At 38.1% G+C, this 15,695-nt stretch overlaps 1 protein-coding gene across 4 annotated transcripts in view; it reads right to left on the reverse strand.

The window, feature by feature from the left end:
- Positions 1–15,695, reverse strand: part of TRIM36 (tripartite motif containing 36) — a 56,470-nt gene that overhangs the window by 24,917 nt on the left and 15,858 nt on the right. For 2 of the 4 annotated variants that reach the window (XM_025389116.1, XM_025389117.1), the window contains exon 2: positions 14,503–14,737. The exons of 1 other annotated variant lie outside the window; for it this stretch is intronic. In XM_025389116.1, the coding sequence (XP_025244901.1) occupies positions 14,503–14,737 (235 nt within the window). Of the gene's footprint in view, positions 1–9,477; positions 9,508–14,502; positions 14,738–15,695 lie in introns of all 4 variants that reach the window. One more of the 4 variants, XM_025389114.1, reaches the window with a different exon arrangement.

Genomic DNA, 15,695 nt, shown 5'->3' on the forward strand with positions numbered 1-15,695 from the left:
TGAGAATCTTAGGATATTCTGGGAAGTAAACCTAATGAAAAAATCAAGGCAATGGAACTAAGAACAAAATGGAAGCGTCAACTTTCTACTTTCCATGGCTGTGCTATCTGATACGGTAGCCATTAGCTACATGTGACTTTTAAAATTTAATTAAAATTAAATAAAATTTAATATTCACTTATTTGGTTACCATAGCCATATTTAAAATTCTCAAGAGACACATGTAGCTAATGGCTACCATATTATATGATACAGGGTTGAACACTTCCATTATAATAGGAAGTTATATTGCATAGTATTGCTCAATTGCATTAGACAATGAAAAAGAAAAATAGAGGGATCATTGCAAACTAGATTGAAGGACTATAACTAGAGGAAGGACTAGATTGCAGCTCTGACAGAGCAGCATGTGGAGGCTAGCATTGTGAAATTTTGCTCCAGAATGACTACAAAAATAAACTAGGAAAGCTGAGAGGACCCACAGAGCCCCTGAAGGAAGCAGATTGCTCCTACAGGACCTGGGAGACACCCTAAATACTGCAAGGGCCCAGACTGTGGAAGTGGGAAAGGGAGATTGTGTGCCCCCAAACACACCTCCACTGGGGAAACTGAAGGCCTGGATAACGGGAGAAGATTTTGACCTTACCTGGAGCTGAGTCAATTTAGAGAGCTGAGTGAAATACAAGGGTAGAGGAAGCAGTGGGAAAACCCCTGGAAGCTCACTGGGCCCCCACTAAGTTGTTTTTGTCTGGTCTCACAGGCAGGGATCCTTCTGGAGAACAGCCAGAGGCTCTGGGAAAAGGCCACAGGGAGAAGGAAATCTCCAGCTGAAGTTTGATACAATTTGAACTGATGGAGAAGCCTTCTGGCCAGAACTTGGGGGAGCGTGTAAATCCAGTGTGCAGACTCCACAGGCGAGAGAAGGAAAACTATACTTGCTTTTGCAGCTGGGAGGTGGGTAGACTAGGGCAAGTTCTTAGTCCTGCTCATCCACTGCCTGGAAATAAACTTAGTAATGTTGTCAGGGGCACAGTGGAAGTGAGACTGGCCCTTCAGATTGTGTGGGAGCTGGGTAATGCCTGTGACTGCCGGCTTTCCCCCACTTCGCTGACAACCTGTGTGACACAGCAGAGGTGGCCATAATCCTCCTAGGAACATAACTCCATTGACCTGGAAAGCTCAACCCCAATCCCCGCAGCAGCTGCAGCAAGAGCTGCTCAAGGAGAGTCTGAACTCAGACATGCCTAGCCCTGCCCCCACCCAATGGTCTTTCCCTACCTACCCTGGTAACTGAAGACAAAGGACACATAATCTTGGGAGTTCTAGGGCCCTGCCCACCGCTTGTTCCTCCTCCTGCTACCACAGTTGATGCCCTTTGGAAAGTTCCACCTCCTGGCAGGAGGCCAACCAGCACAAAAATAGTGCATTAAACCACCAAAGCTAAGAAGCTTCAAAGAGTCCATTTCACTGCCTGCCACTTCCATCAGAACAGGTGCTGGTGGTACCCATGGCTGAAAGACCCAAAGATGGTTCACATCACAGGACTCTGGGCACACAACACCCAATACTGGCCCAGAGCCTGGTATGCTTACTGGGTGGATAGATCCAGAAGAGAGAAAAATCACTACAACTCGGCTCCCAGGAAGGCACATCCATAGGAAATGCTGAAGAGTACTACATCAAAAACAACCCGTGGGACAAAAGCAACTGAACAGCAACCCTGAGCCCTAACCTCTCCTCTGACAGAGCCTACCCAAATGAGAAGGAACCAGGAAACCAACTCTGGTAATATGACAAAACAAGGTTAACACCAGCAAAAATCACACTAGCTCACCAGCAAGGGACCCAAACCAAGAAGAAATCCCTCATTTACCTGAAAAAGAATCCAGGAGGTTAGTTATTAAACTAATTGACACCAGAGAAAGGCAAAGCCCAATGTAAGGAAATCCAAAAAATGATACAAGAAGTAAAGGAAGAAATGTCCAAGGAAATAGATAGCATACATAAAAAACAATGAAAACTTCAGGAAACAATGGACACACTAATAGAAATGCAAAATGCTCTGGAAAGTCTTAGTAACAGAATTGAACAAGTATAAGAAAGAAATTCAGAGCTCGAAGACAAAGTCTTCGAACTAATTCAATCCAACAAGACGAAGAAAGAATAAGAAAATATGAACAAAGCCTCCAAGAAGCCTGGGATTACGTTAAATGACCCACCCTAAGAATAATCAGCGTTCCTGAGGAAGAAGAGAAATCTAAAATTTGGAAAACGTATTTGGGAGAATAATCGAGGAAAACTTCCCCAGCCTTGCTAGAGACCTAGACATCCAAATACAAAAAGCACAAAGAACACCTGGGAAATTCATGGCAAAAAGATCATTGCCTAGGAACATTGTCATCAGGTTATCAGTTAAGACAAAGGAAAGAATCTTAAGAGCTGTGAGACAAAAGCACCAGGTAACCATAGGGAAAATCTATCAGATTAACAGCAGATTTCTCAGCAGAAACCCTACAAGCTAGAAGGGATTGGGGCCCTATCTTCAGCCTCCTAAAAAAAAAAATTATCTGCCAAGAATTTTATATGCAGCAAAACGAAGCTTCATTTATGAAGGAAAGATAAGAGTCTTTTTCAGACAAACAAATGCTGAGAGAATTCGCCACTACGAAGCCTCCTCTAAAAGAACTGCTAAAAGGAGTTCTAAATCTTGAAACAAATCCTGGAAACACATCAAAACAGAACCTCTTTAAAGCATAAATCACACAGGACCTATAAAACAAAAATAAGATTTAAAAAAACAAAGAAAACAAGGTATATAGGCAAAAAATAGCACAATGAATGGAATGGTACCTCATATCTCAATACCAACTGAATGTAAATGGCCTAAATGCTCCACTTAAAAAAAGATAAAGAATTGCAGAATAAGTAAGAATTCACCAACCATCTGCTGCCTTCAAGAGACTCACCTAACACATAAGGACTCACAAAAACTTAAGCTAAAGGGGTGGAAAAAGACATTTCATGTGAATGGACACCAAAAGCCAGCAGGAGTAGCTATTCATAAACCAGACAAAACAAACTTTAAAGGAAACCAGTTTAAAAAGACAAAGAAGGACATTATATAATGATAAAAGGCCTTATCCAACAGGAAAATATCACAATCCTAAACATATATACACCTAACACAGGGGCTTCCACATTTATAAAAGAATTACTAACAGATCTAAGAAATGAGATAGACAGCAACACAGTAATAGTGGGAGGTGTCAATACACCACTGACAGCCCTAGACAGGTCAAGACAGAAAGACAACAAAGAAACAATGATTTTTTTTTTTCTTTGAGATGGAGTCATGCTCTGTTACCAAGGCTGGAGTGCAGTGGCACAATCTCAGCTCACTGCAATCTCTACCTCTCAGGTTCAAGAGATTCTCCTGCCTCAGCCTCCCGAGTAGCTGGGATTACAGATGTGTGCCACCAGGCCCGGCTAATTTTTGTACTTTTAGTAGAGACAGGGTTTCACCATGTTGTCCAGGCTGGTCTCGAACTCCTGACCTCAGGTGATCCCCCCGCCCTGGCCTCCCAAAGTGCCAGGATTACATGCGTGAACCACCATACCTGGCCAGAAACAATGGATTTAAACTATTCCTTGGAACAAATGGACCTAACAGTTATATGCACAACATTCCATCCAACAACCACAGAATATACATTCTATTCAACAGCACATGGAACTTTCTCCAAGATAGACTGTATGAGAGGCTACAAAATGAGCCTCAATAAATTTGAAAATACTGAAATTATATCAAGCACTCTCTCAGACCACAGTGGAATAAAACTGGAAATCAACTCCACAAGGAACCTTCAAAACCATGCAAATACATGGAAATTAAATAACCTGCTCCTGAATGAGCACTGGGTCAAAAAAAAAAAAAATGAAATCAAGATGAAATTTAAATATTCTTCAAACTGCATGACAATAGTGACACAACCTATCAAAACCTCTGGGACATGGCAAAGGCAGTGCTAAAAGGAAAGCTCACAGCCCTAAACGCCTATATCAAAAAGTCTGAAAGAGCAGCAAGAGACAATCTAAGGACACACCTCTAGGAACCGGAAAAACAAGAACAAACCAAACCCAAACCTAGCAAAAGAAAGGAAATAACCAAGATCAGAGCAGAACTAAATGAAATTGAAACAAACGAAAAAAAAAAAACCACAAAAGATAAATCAAACAAAAAGCTGGTTCTTCGAAGATAAATAAAATTGATATACCATTAGAAAAATTAACCAAGAAAAGAAGAAAATCCAAATAAGCTCAATAAGGAATGAATCAGGAGATATTACAATTGACACCACAGAAATACAAAAGATCATTCAAGGCTGCTATGACCACCTTTACATGCATAAACTAGAAAACTTAAAAGAGACAGATAAATTATTGGAAAGATACAACCTTCTTAGCTTAAATCAGGAAGAATTAGAGACCCTGAACAGACCAGTAACAAGCACCAAGATTGAAATGGTAATTTTAAAATTACCAACAAAAAAAGTCCAGGATCAGACGGATTCACAGCAGAATTCGACCAGGTATTCAAAGAACAATTTGTACTAATCCTATTGACACTATTCCAGGAGACAGAGAAAGAGGGAACCCTCTCTAACTCATTCTATGAAGCCAGTATCACCCTAATACCAAAACCAGGAAAGGACACAACAAAAGAAAACTACAGACCAGGCTGGGCATGGTGGCTCACGATTGTAATCCCAGCACTTTGGAAGGCTGAGGCGGGCAGATCACCTGAGGTCAGGAGTTTGACACCAGCCTGACCAACATGGAAGAAACCTCATCTCTACTAAAAATACAAAAAAATTAGCCAGGTGTGGTGGCGCATGCCTGTAAGCCCAGCTACTCTGGAGGCTGAGGCAGGAGAATCACTTGAACCCAGAAGGCGGAGGTTGCAGTGAGCCAAGATCACACCATTGCACTTCAGCCTGGGCATCAAGAGCAAAACACTGCTTACAAAAATAATTAGCTGGGTATGGTGGCAGGGACCTGTAATCTCAGCTACTCAGGAGACTGAGACAGGAGAATTGCTTGAACCAGGGAGGCAGAGGTTGTGGTGAGCCGAGATCGCACCACTGCACTCCAGCCTGGGCAACAAAGAGCGAAATTCCGTCTCAAAAACAAAAATAAAAATAAACTACAGACCAATATCCCTGATGAACATAGACGTTAAATCCTTAACAAAATACTAGCTAACTAAATCCAACAACATATCAAAAAGATAATTCACCATGATCAAGTGGGTTTCATACCAGGATGCAGGGATGGTTTAACATATGCAAGTCAATAAATGTGATACACCACATAAACAGAATTAAAAACAAAAACCACATGATCATCTCAATAGATGCAAAAAAGGCATTTGACAAAATCTAGCATCCCTTTATGATTAAGACTCTCAGCAAAATCAGCATACAAGGAACATACCTCAATATAATAAAACCCATCTATGACAAACCCACAGCCAAGATAATACCGAATGGGGAAGAGTTGAAAGCATTCCCTCTGAGAACTGGAACAAGACAAGGATGCCCACTCTCACCACTCTTCTTCAACATAGTACTGGAAGTCCTAGCCAGAGCAATCAGACAAGAAAAAGAAATGAAGGGCAACCAAATCGGTAAAGAGGAAGTCAAACTGTCACTGTTTGCTGATGATATGATTGTTTGCCTCGAAAACCCTAAAGACTCCTCCAGAAGGCTCCTAAAACGGATAAAAAAATTCAGCAAAGTTTCAGGATACACTAATGTACACAAATCAGTAGCTCTTCTATACAACAACAGTGACCAAGTTAAGAATCAAATCAAGACCTCAACCCCTTTTACAATAGCTGCAAAAAAATAAAAAAAATAAAAAAATTAAAAAACAGGAATATACTCAACCAAGGAAGTGAAGGACCTCTACAAAGAAAACTACAAAATGCTGCTAAAGGAATCATAGAAGACACAAAAAAATGGAAACACATCCCATGCTCATGGATGGGTAGAATCAAATATTGTGAAAATGACCATACTGCCATGAGCAATCTACAAATCCAATGCAATCCCCATCAAAATATCACCATCATTCATCACAGACTTAAAAAAAAAAATTCTAAAATTCATATGGAACCAAAAAAGAGCCTGCATAGCCAAAGCAAAACTAATAAGCAAAAAGAACACATCTGAAGGTATCACATCACCTAATTTCAAATTATACTGTAAGGCCATAGTCATCAAAACAGTATGGTACTGGTATAAAAATAGGCACATAGACCAATGGAACAGAATAGAGAACCCAGAAATAAGCCCAAATACTTACAGCCAACTGATCTTCAACAAAGCAAAGTAAAACATAAAAGTGGGGAAAGGACATCCTTTTCAACAAATGGTGCTGGGATAATCGGCTAGCCACATGTAGGAGAATGAAACTGGATCCTCATCTCTCACCTCATACAAAAATCAACTCAAGATGGATTAAAGACTTAAACCTAAGACCTGAAACTATAAAAATTCTAGAAGATAACATTGAAAAAACCATTCTAGACTTTGGCTTACGCAAGGAGTTCATGACCAAGAAGTCAAAAGCAAATGCAATAAAAGAAAGATAAATTGCTGGAACTTAATTAAACTAAAGAGCTTTTCCATGGCAAAAGGAATAGTCAGCAGAGTAAACAGACAACCCATAGAGTGGAAAAAAATTTTTCAAAATCTATACATCTGACAAAGGACTAATATCCAGAATCACAATGAACTCAAACAAATAAATAAGAAAAAAACAATCCCATCAAAAAGTGGGCTAACGACATGAATAGACAATTCTTAAAAGAAGATACACAAATGGTCAACAAACGTATTTCAAAATGCTCAATAGCACTGTATGATCAAGAAGATGCAAATCAAAACCACAATGTGATACCACCTTACTCCTGCAAGAATGGCCATAATAAAAAAAAACAGATGTTGGCATAGATGCAGTGAACAGGGTACACTTCTACACTGCTAGTGGGAATGCAAACTAGTACAAGCACTACAGAAAAGAGTGTGGAGATTCCTTAAAGAACTAAAAGCAGAGGCCAGGCGTGGTGGCTCACACCTGTAATCCCAACACTTTGGCAGGCCAAGGTGGGTGCGTCACCTGAGGTCAGGAGTTCGAGACCAGTCTGGCTGCCATGGCAAAACCCCGTCTCTACTAAAAATAGAAAAATTAGCCAGGTGTGGTGATGCTTGCCTATAATCCCAGTTACTTAGGTGGCTGAGGCAGGAGAATCGCTTGAACCTGGTGGGCGGAGGTTGCAGTGAGTCAAGATCACGCCATTGCACTCCAGTCTGAGGGACAACAGTGAAACTCTATCTCAAAAAAAAAAAAAAAGTACTGAAAGTGGAACTACCATTTGATCCAGCAATCCCACTAGTGGGTATCTACCCAGAGGAAAAGAAGTCATTATACAAAAAATATACTTGTACATATATGTTTATGGCAGCACAATTAGCAGTTGCAAAAACGTGGAAAAAACCCAAATTCCTATCAATTGAGTGGATAAAGAAACTGTGGTGTTATATATACACGATGGAATACTACTCAGCTATAAAAAGAAATGAATTAATGGCATTCACAGTGACCTAGATGAGACTGGAGAATATTATTCTTAGTGAAGTAACTCAGGATTGGAAAACCAAACATCATATGGTCTCACTCATAAGTGGGAGCTAAGCTATGAGGATGCAAAGGCATAAGAATAACACGATGGACTCTGGGGACTCAGGCAGAAAGGGTAGGAAGGGGGTGAGGGACAAAAGACTACCAATAGGGTACAGTGGACACTGCTCGGGTGATGGGTGCACCAAAATCTCACAAATCACCACTGAAGAACTTACTCCTGTAGCCAAACACCATGTGTACTCCAATAACATATGGAAATTAAAATTTTTTTTAAATAAAATAAAGAAAGAAAAATAATGATGGCTTGGAAAGGTAAGGAAGTAATGTAGAGCAAGAAATGCAACTTTATATGTCAAATTGAATCTGATATTTGTAAATTATGTGAATACTAGCAACTTGCAGAATCTATTCTTTTTCCCACAAATCTTTCCTTCAAAGATAGATTAAAGTCAGCATAATTTTAAAATAAAGACTCCAAAAATTTTCAAATTGGTTTATAGCAAACCCCCTAAAAAAGTCAGCTTTCAGTCGTTCATTTAATCATTTAAATATCAAAGAGAAAATAAAGTATTTCAAAACAAAGAGAAGAGAGTCAGTTCATAACCAACAGGTTGCAAACTTCTGCCAGTTGCATCCTCTCCCATATTCTGGCTGCGACTTCCCCATCGCTATCCCCGACAGTTCATGAACTACCTCTCCCAATGGTGGACACTACTGTTAGGCTTTTGGTGTTTGGCAGTGGCTGGATATCTTATGCTGCCACCTTAATGCTTCTTTTGGCACATTCTATTTGATGCCTATGAGTTACATTTACCTTTTGGGTATTATATCGGCATTCTTCACCCTGTAAAAATTATTTTTCTCAGCTACCCTCTGAATCAAAAATGGGTAGTAGCTTTTTTAAAGCAAACTGCTCCTATCTCTCCTTCTAATTACTAAATTTCAACACTTAAAATTTATATTCTCAAAAGCCTGTAAAAGAAAGAATTATACATGACTTCTAATCGTGGTTACAAGATCTTTAAGTCAAGAAATGCAGAAGAAAGAGAAAAAGACAGAAAGGGGATAAATTTCAGGTGTTAATTATTCTCCCATGAAATAGAGGGTGGTATCACCAGCATCCCATAAAAAAGCAGTCAATGTTATTTTTAAAGGTCAACTGGAGTAAAAATAAATTTTAATAAGATAGGTTGCCCCATCTTTTACACAGAATCAAATATTTCAAAAGTCTAAAAAAGGAGTGTACATTTACCCACAAGTGGGTAAGACCTCAATGCTAAAACTCTGATGCCAAGTACTTTAAAACATCAACAAAGACTCTATATGTATAAAATGAGCAAAGATATCATTAAATAGAAAAATAATCAATATCTTTAATCACATTTTTCAATACATAAGAACGCATTAGCTTATTTAATCTTTTACATATAGCAATATCAAGCTTTGCTCCACTAAGCAAATTAAAGGATTTTTAAGATACCATATACAAAAAAACATACAAAAGCGGTATAAATCATTTTCTTCAAAAATATTTTGTCATGTATATTGACAAAATGCAAGCACCAATAATAAGTGTTCTCTTTAAACACATCAGAACTTGCTTGGAAATTTAGTCCTGTTGACCTTTAAGTCATTTCAGCCCAATTTGTTCACTCTCTACACAATTTTGAAGACTTGACCACTGATGTTTAAGAACCTTACACAAGATTATTTAATTTAAATCTAACACCATACTGCCTGCGGCCACAAAAGCAATAAAACATTTTCTACCTCTCCACCCCACAGATCTCCGTTGTGATGCTGTGAACAATGAACAGAAAGCTGGATTTAGAATTTAATTTCAAAGAGAAGATTCACAACTTGTTAACAAAAGAGAAAGCGGTAATTGTGTCCTGAAAATAATACAATTATTGAATTAACAGTAAAAATGTGTTTTTCCTGGTACACACGGTATTTATGAAGCCAGTAGTATAAAACATCCATCAAGCAATCTTATTAGAATCATTGTGATATAGCACTTAAAAGACAATACTTTGTCCTATATAGATTTGTATTTTTAAACAATCATACTTACAGTAAATGCTGCAAATACAAAATGAAATCAAACATCCTTTGACTTTTTACTGACCTAAAAACCGTTAAACAAACAAAAAAAACAAAAAAAAAACTAAAACTGAATATATCAGTTTAGACAATGGGAAAATACAAAATGGGGGGGAAGCTTACATATGTATGATCAAAAGTATACAGTAATATGGCGTTTATTTGTACATAATTTAATATGCTACTGTGTTATGCACAAAATCTCACTCTCCTTTAAAGGTACCCTTTAAAAAAAAACTGTCAAAAGTCTAATGCAACATTATCCAAAAGAAATATACGAGCCAAAACTACAATATACTATGTTTAAATTTTCCAGTATATATTAAATTTTCCAATATATTAAAAAACAATTGAAAATAATTTTAATAACATTATTTAACCCACTATGTCCAAAATACTATGATTTTAAAATGTAAACAATATAACAATGATTAAAGATCATTTCACAGTCTTTTTTATTCTGTGTATTTTAACTCACAGCATATCTCAATTCAGACTAGCCACATTTCAACCACTCAATAGCCACATGTAGCTAGTGGCTACCATACTGGAAAATCCAGGTTTAATTAATCCCTTTATTAGACCAGTGACAAAACTAGACTGGGTGCAGTGACTAACACCTGTAATCCCAGCACTTTGGAAGGCCAAGGCACAAAGAGCGCTTGAAGCCAGGAGTCTGAAACCAGCCTAGGCAACAAAGTGGGACCCTCATCTCTACAAAAAAATTTTAAAATTAGCAGGGAGAGAGTGAGTGGCATGCACCTCTAGTCTCAGGTACTTAGGAGGCTGAGGCAGGAGGATCACTTGAGCCTCAGAGTTAGAGGTTACAGTGAGCTATGATCAAGCCATTGCACTCCAGCCCAGGTAACAAACGGAGTGAGACCCTGTCTCAAATAAATGTCTAAAGGATAAAAATTTAAAAAGAAAGCTGTCAGAAAAAAAGGAATATTACTCATGAATCTATCAGAAAAAGGATTATAGGCAAATGCCCAATACATAGAGGGCAAGTAACATCACATTTGTACTGCAATGACTTCTACTAGTTTAAAACTGGTAAAAGACAATCCTAAAATTTGCATTAAAACCTCCAGGAATGATTTCCATACTTACACCATTCTCACCCTTTGGCTGCCCTCTCTTTATTAACTTGCTCTGTATGTGTTGTTGATAAAGGACTATGTTCTAGTAATAAATCTGTTATAAAGCTTTGTGCAATGCTAAGGGGTACGTGTCTTTAAAAAAAAAAGAAGGTGGGTCTATCTTGTTCATTGTTCTTAACCATTTAGCCATATCTGGTAACCAACAGGTACTCAAATATTTGTTGAATGAATGAATTCCACTGGTATTCAATAAGGCATAGAACTTCAGTGCTGGAGATACGGCATGCGACAGAACAACTGGCCCAACCTACCACCCACAGCAGAAATACCCTCCACAATATTGCAGACAATGGCCACCCACCCATTGTTTTAAACAAAGTCTTCAAATACTGATGGCCCAAATGCTGTCTGGGTCACAGCCAAAAGATACATTTTGGCTGTCCTGCCCTACTGAGCTGGTGTGGTGTTTTTAAATAATCTGAATTGAAAATATTTAAAAACCAGATTTCACATGGAAACCACTATAAAGTTTTTGTGAAAAATCAATAAATCTGACAATCTGGCATCTTCAACCCTGATAGTGCCAAGTGGTTACTGCCCCCTTTAACAAGGCATCTGCTTTAGACTCCACAGTCCCAAACCAAACCCTACTTCTCCAACAGGGAGTCCTAAAATCAGTTGGCTGCTGTCCCTTTGGGCTGATGGTTTTCTTATAGTAGTTGAGATAAAGGGAAAATCCAATATTTATGGTCTCCATATTTACAGCAAAAAAACTAAAATGAAGGAGAGTCCTATATTTATTATGCCTGGGGCTCTCTTCATTAACGCACCTGTTTGGCCCTGCAGCATCTAAATTTGACACCGGATGTAAACACTTTTAGTGGCAGGAGTCTGATATACTCAGCCCATTTCACTTCTGGGGACAGCCTTAGTAGTGGGGTGGTGTGTGTGTGTGTGTCTTCTTTCATGCTAAGTTAAATGTGCTTTCCTATTCCATCTACTCATTGACCTGGGACCTCTGCCAGAGATACCCAGCATACTCGTTTTATCCATAAGAAAGCTATCATATTCTGCAGGCATCCCTTCTCATCTCCTGTAATTGCTCTTTACCCCTCTCAGGACATAATCTAACTTCACTGGGTTCTTCCTAAAGAAGAGGGAGAAACATCTCAGTAATTCTATTTCGTATCTAGACAGTGAAATGTATGGTGTAATGGAGCTCATATTCCAAAAGACAAAAGTCATTATTACTGAATATAAGCCATTGTGGCATGCTCTGTACAAACCCTGTGGCAGAGGTTTCTCATTCAACATCCATTTAACAAATGTTTATTAAGCATCTAGAGTACCACACTAGGTAAATTCCTGAAAACAGAAAATCATTCGTCTAGTTCTTCCTATGAATCACACAAAAAACTAGCCAAATCTTAATATTAAAAGCCTACAGAATTTTGTGAAATATGTATATAAGTGCAAACTAATTATAAGTAGAACTATCTAGTACATAACTAAAATGTTGTTTGTGCTAAATATTAATATACAAAAAGTTTTCTTTGGTCAATCAAGCAGGGGTTCTCAATCAGCCAATGAAGATGTACCAACAGAATATCAAGTTGTTAAGCTGGTAGGACTGATTTCAAGCGATGCTGTCTTTCCCTCCTCAGTATGCCAGATTGGTAGCAAGGGAGGAAACATAAAGGTGATGACCTCACAAGGATCATGACCCTTTATAACTTCATACTCTCTGAATTTTCTGTTTGCCTGATGTGACGCTGCTTGTTTTTTTGTATATACATATAACTTCCATATGTGCAAAATATCGTCCATGTAACTAGTGATTGCCATCTTTTTAAAAAAATATATGTTTTAATAGCAGCATATCTACTCTTCTCCACTCTCTCTGATGGAGCACACATAAGTATCACCCAAGGAGACTCCCTATCACAGAGACCAAAAGAAGATAACATTCTCTAAAATGTAACTTAGACTCTTTTCTGCAAAGTTTTTTTTTTTTTTTTTACAAGATTAAAAAGTTACTCCTGTACTTTAAGAGGGAGAAACTGACACAGTGGACAAAAAGATTAAACTTGAAACTTCAAAGCCCAAAATAGGAAGCGCTGCTCTGAAAGTCTGATACTTAGGACCGCTACTGACTCTCCTCCATAAGGACATGCCTAACATGAGCCTGTACTATTTCCACTCATTTTGGTCCTCGCAGCTGACTTCTGTACTAGTATTGGGCCCTGAATTTCAGTGTCTCCAGTGATTTCAAGTTAATTCTGATCTACATTAATCCTGCAACATCTGTCCAGAGAAAAAGTAACATTATCCCAACAAGAAACAATTTAAACATTGGCCATGTAATAAAGATATACGTGCTGTACATCAATTTCATTTTCTATACATTACTACAGAATTCTACTACTATTTATGACATTCAAAATCCTTCTTTTAAAAACAGACAAAAATGGATGGAGAGGCTGGAATAAGTTGCTCATGCCCATAATCCCAGCACTTTAGGGGGCCAAGGTGGGCAGACTGCTTGAGCCTAGAAGTTTGAGATGAGCCTGGGCAACATGGTGAAACAAAAATATATAAAAATTAACTGGGCATGGTGGCACCCGCTTGTAGTCCCAGCTACTCAGGAGGCTGAGGTGGGAGGAGCACTTGAGCCCAGGAGAGGGAGGCTGCAGTGAGCCGAGATTGCGCCACTGCACTTCAGCCTGAGAGACAGGGAAGACACTGTCTCAAAAAACAAAAACAAAACAAAACAAACAAAAAAAAAACGGATGAGGGATAAAGAAAATAAAACCCCCAAATGGGACCAGAAGGGACAAAATGACAAAAAATAATTCCCTTAAAAGTTATCTAGGACTAGCCATTAGGTAGTCCCACTCCTTAACTCTGCAGTTTTTATTTACCTATTACCATATATGAATTATCAATGTTTTCCTAGTTAGTATTTCAGTAGTCCATTATTTTATGTATCAAGGACATCACACAGTCAGAAAAATTCCTAAAGACAAGCATAGGATTTTTTTTTTTTCTTGAGACAGACTTTCATTCTTGTTGCCCAGGCTAGAGTGCAATGGCGCGATCTCGGCTTACCGCAACCTTCACCTCTCAGGTTCAAGCGATTCTCCTGACTCAGCCTCCCAAGTAGCTGGGATTACAGGCATGCACCACCATGCCCAGCTATTTTTGTATTTTTAGTAGAGATGGGGTTTCTCCATGTTGGTCAAGCTGGTCTCGAACTCCTGACCTCAGGTGATCCACCCACCTTGGCCTCCCAAAGTGCTGGGATTATACGTGTGAGCCACCGTGCTCAGCCTTACAAACACAGTTAATAAGGAGTTTAACACAAAGTTCATATTCAATATCCAATATCTACTTTAAGTATGAATCAAAAGCCAAGAGTTCATTTTGACATTTCAACAGTGGGGGAGGACCATTTATAACTATAGTTTTAATTTATTCGTCTGGAAAAATTAACCCTCAAGATGACAAAAATAATTTTCCTTCCAGTTACCACTGAATATATATCTATAAGCTTACCCCCAGCACCACCCCAGCCCACAGTTCTAACACATACCTGGTCTATTAATTCGGTCAATTTTATCCATACTAGGGGAGGGGAGCCGAAGTCGAGGACTGCTTTGATTGGAGTTGTCTGATCCCACATCGTTGAATGAATCATCAAGAGTCAGCAGGAGTTCTTTTACACATTTATGACAGATACTATGTTGGCAAGGGAGAATCAATGGGTGGGTAAACAGCTCCTTGCATGCTGGGCAAATGAGCTCCCTTTCGATATTCTTAATGGTAACCTTAAATTGAGAGTAAAACAATCCAAGTTAAAGGCTCTTAGTGGGTAAATATATTAACATTCTTATACCTCTTGAATAAATACATATGTTTACTTTTCCAAAAACAATTAAGAAAATGATTTTTTTAAATTTTAAATTTCTTTTCCCCAATAAAATTTGATACCATCAACTGCCCTCAACACCCATAACCCAGAACTGAAGGAACATGAGATAGTAAAGGGCAAAAATGAAAAAATGAGAAAAATTATGTAAAATATTAGAGGATCATGATATTCTATCAAAAATTACAAAGCCATCATTCGAATCTCCATCACCAGTACACTGATTCAGGACTTCAGTGAAATCCCAGAAGTAGATCATGTCAACAAAAATTTTGAATACAGCACTAACAGTAAGACTATATTCCTATTTAGTGAATTAACGCTGTAACTGGCAAATAACAGGAGCTATTAAACACTAGCTGAGTCAGTATGTTCATGGAACCCCAGTTGGTATCTATTTACAAGCCGAATTATCAGCAATTTTCTATATTAAATGCGACCATTTTTCATATGCTGCAACTGTAATGCAGCCAAAATGCCTGAGGTTCTAATGCTGTATATCAAAGCAATTATCTTAAAAGCACTTCATGAATATGTATTAGTCCATTTTCACACTGCTATAAATACCTTTGTATTTCTTTATATAAAGATATTTCTTTATATAAAGATATTTCTATATAAATTAGCAATTTATAAAGAAATTTATAAAGAAAAGATATTTAATTTCTTTACATATAAAGAATTTTATATATTTATTTATATAGAAATTTATTTCTATATAATTTATAATTTATAAAGAAAAGAGATTTAATTGACTCACAGTTCCACTTGGCTAGGGAGGCCTCAAGAAACTTACAATCATGGCAGTAAGGGAAGCAGGTCTGTGTTACGTGGAGGCAGGTGAGAGAGAGCAAGAG

Source organism: Theropithecus gelada, chromosome 6 (assembly GCF_003255815.1).
Source record: "Theropithecus gelada isolate Dixy chromosome 6, Tgel_1.0, whole genome shotgun sequence".
NCBI lineage: Eukaryota > Metazoa > Chordata > Mammalia > Primates > Cercopithecidae > Theropithecus > Theropithecus gelada.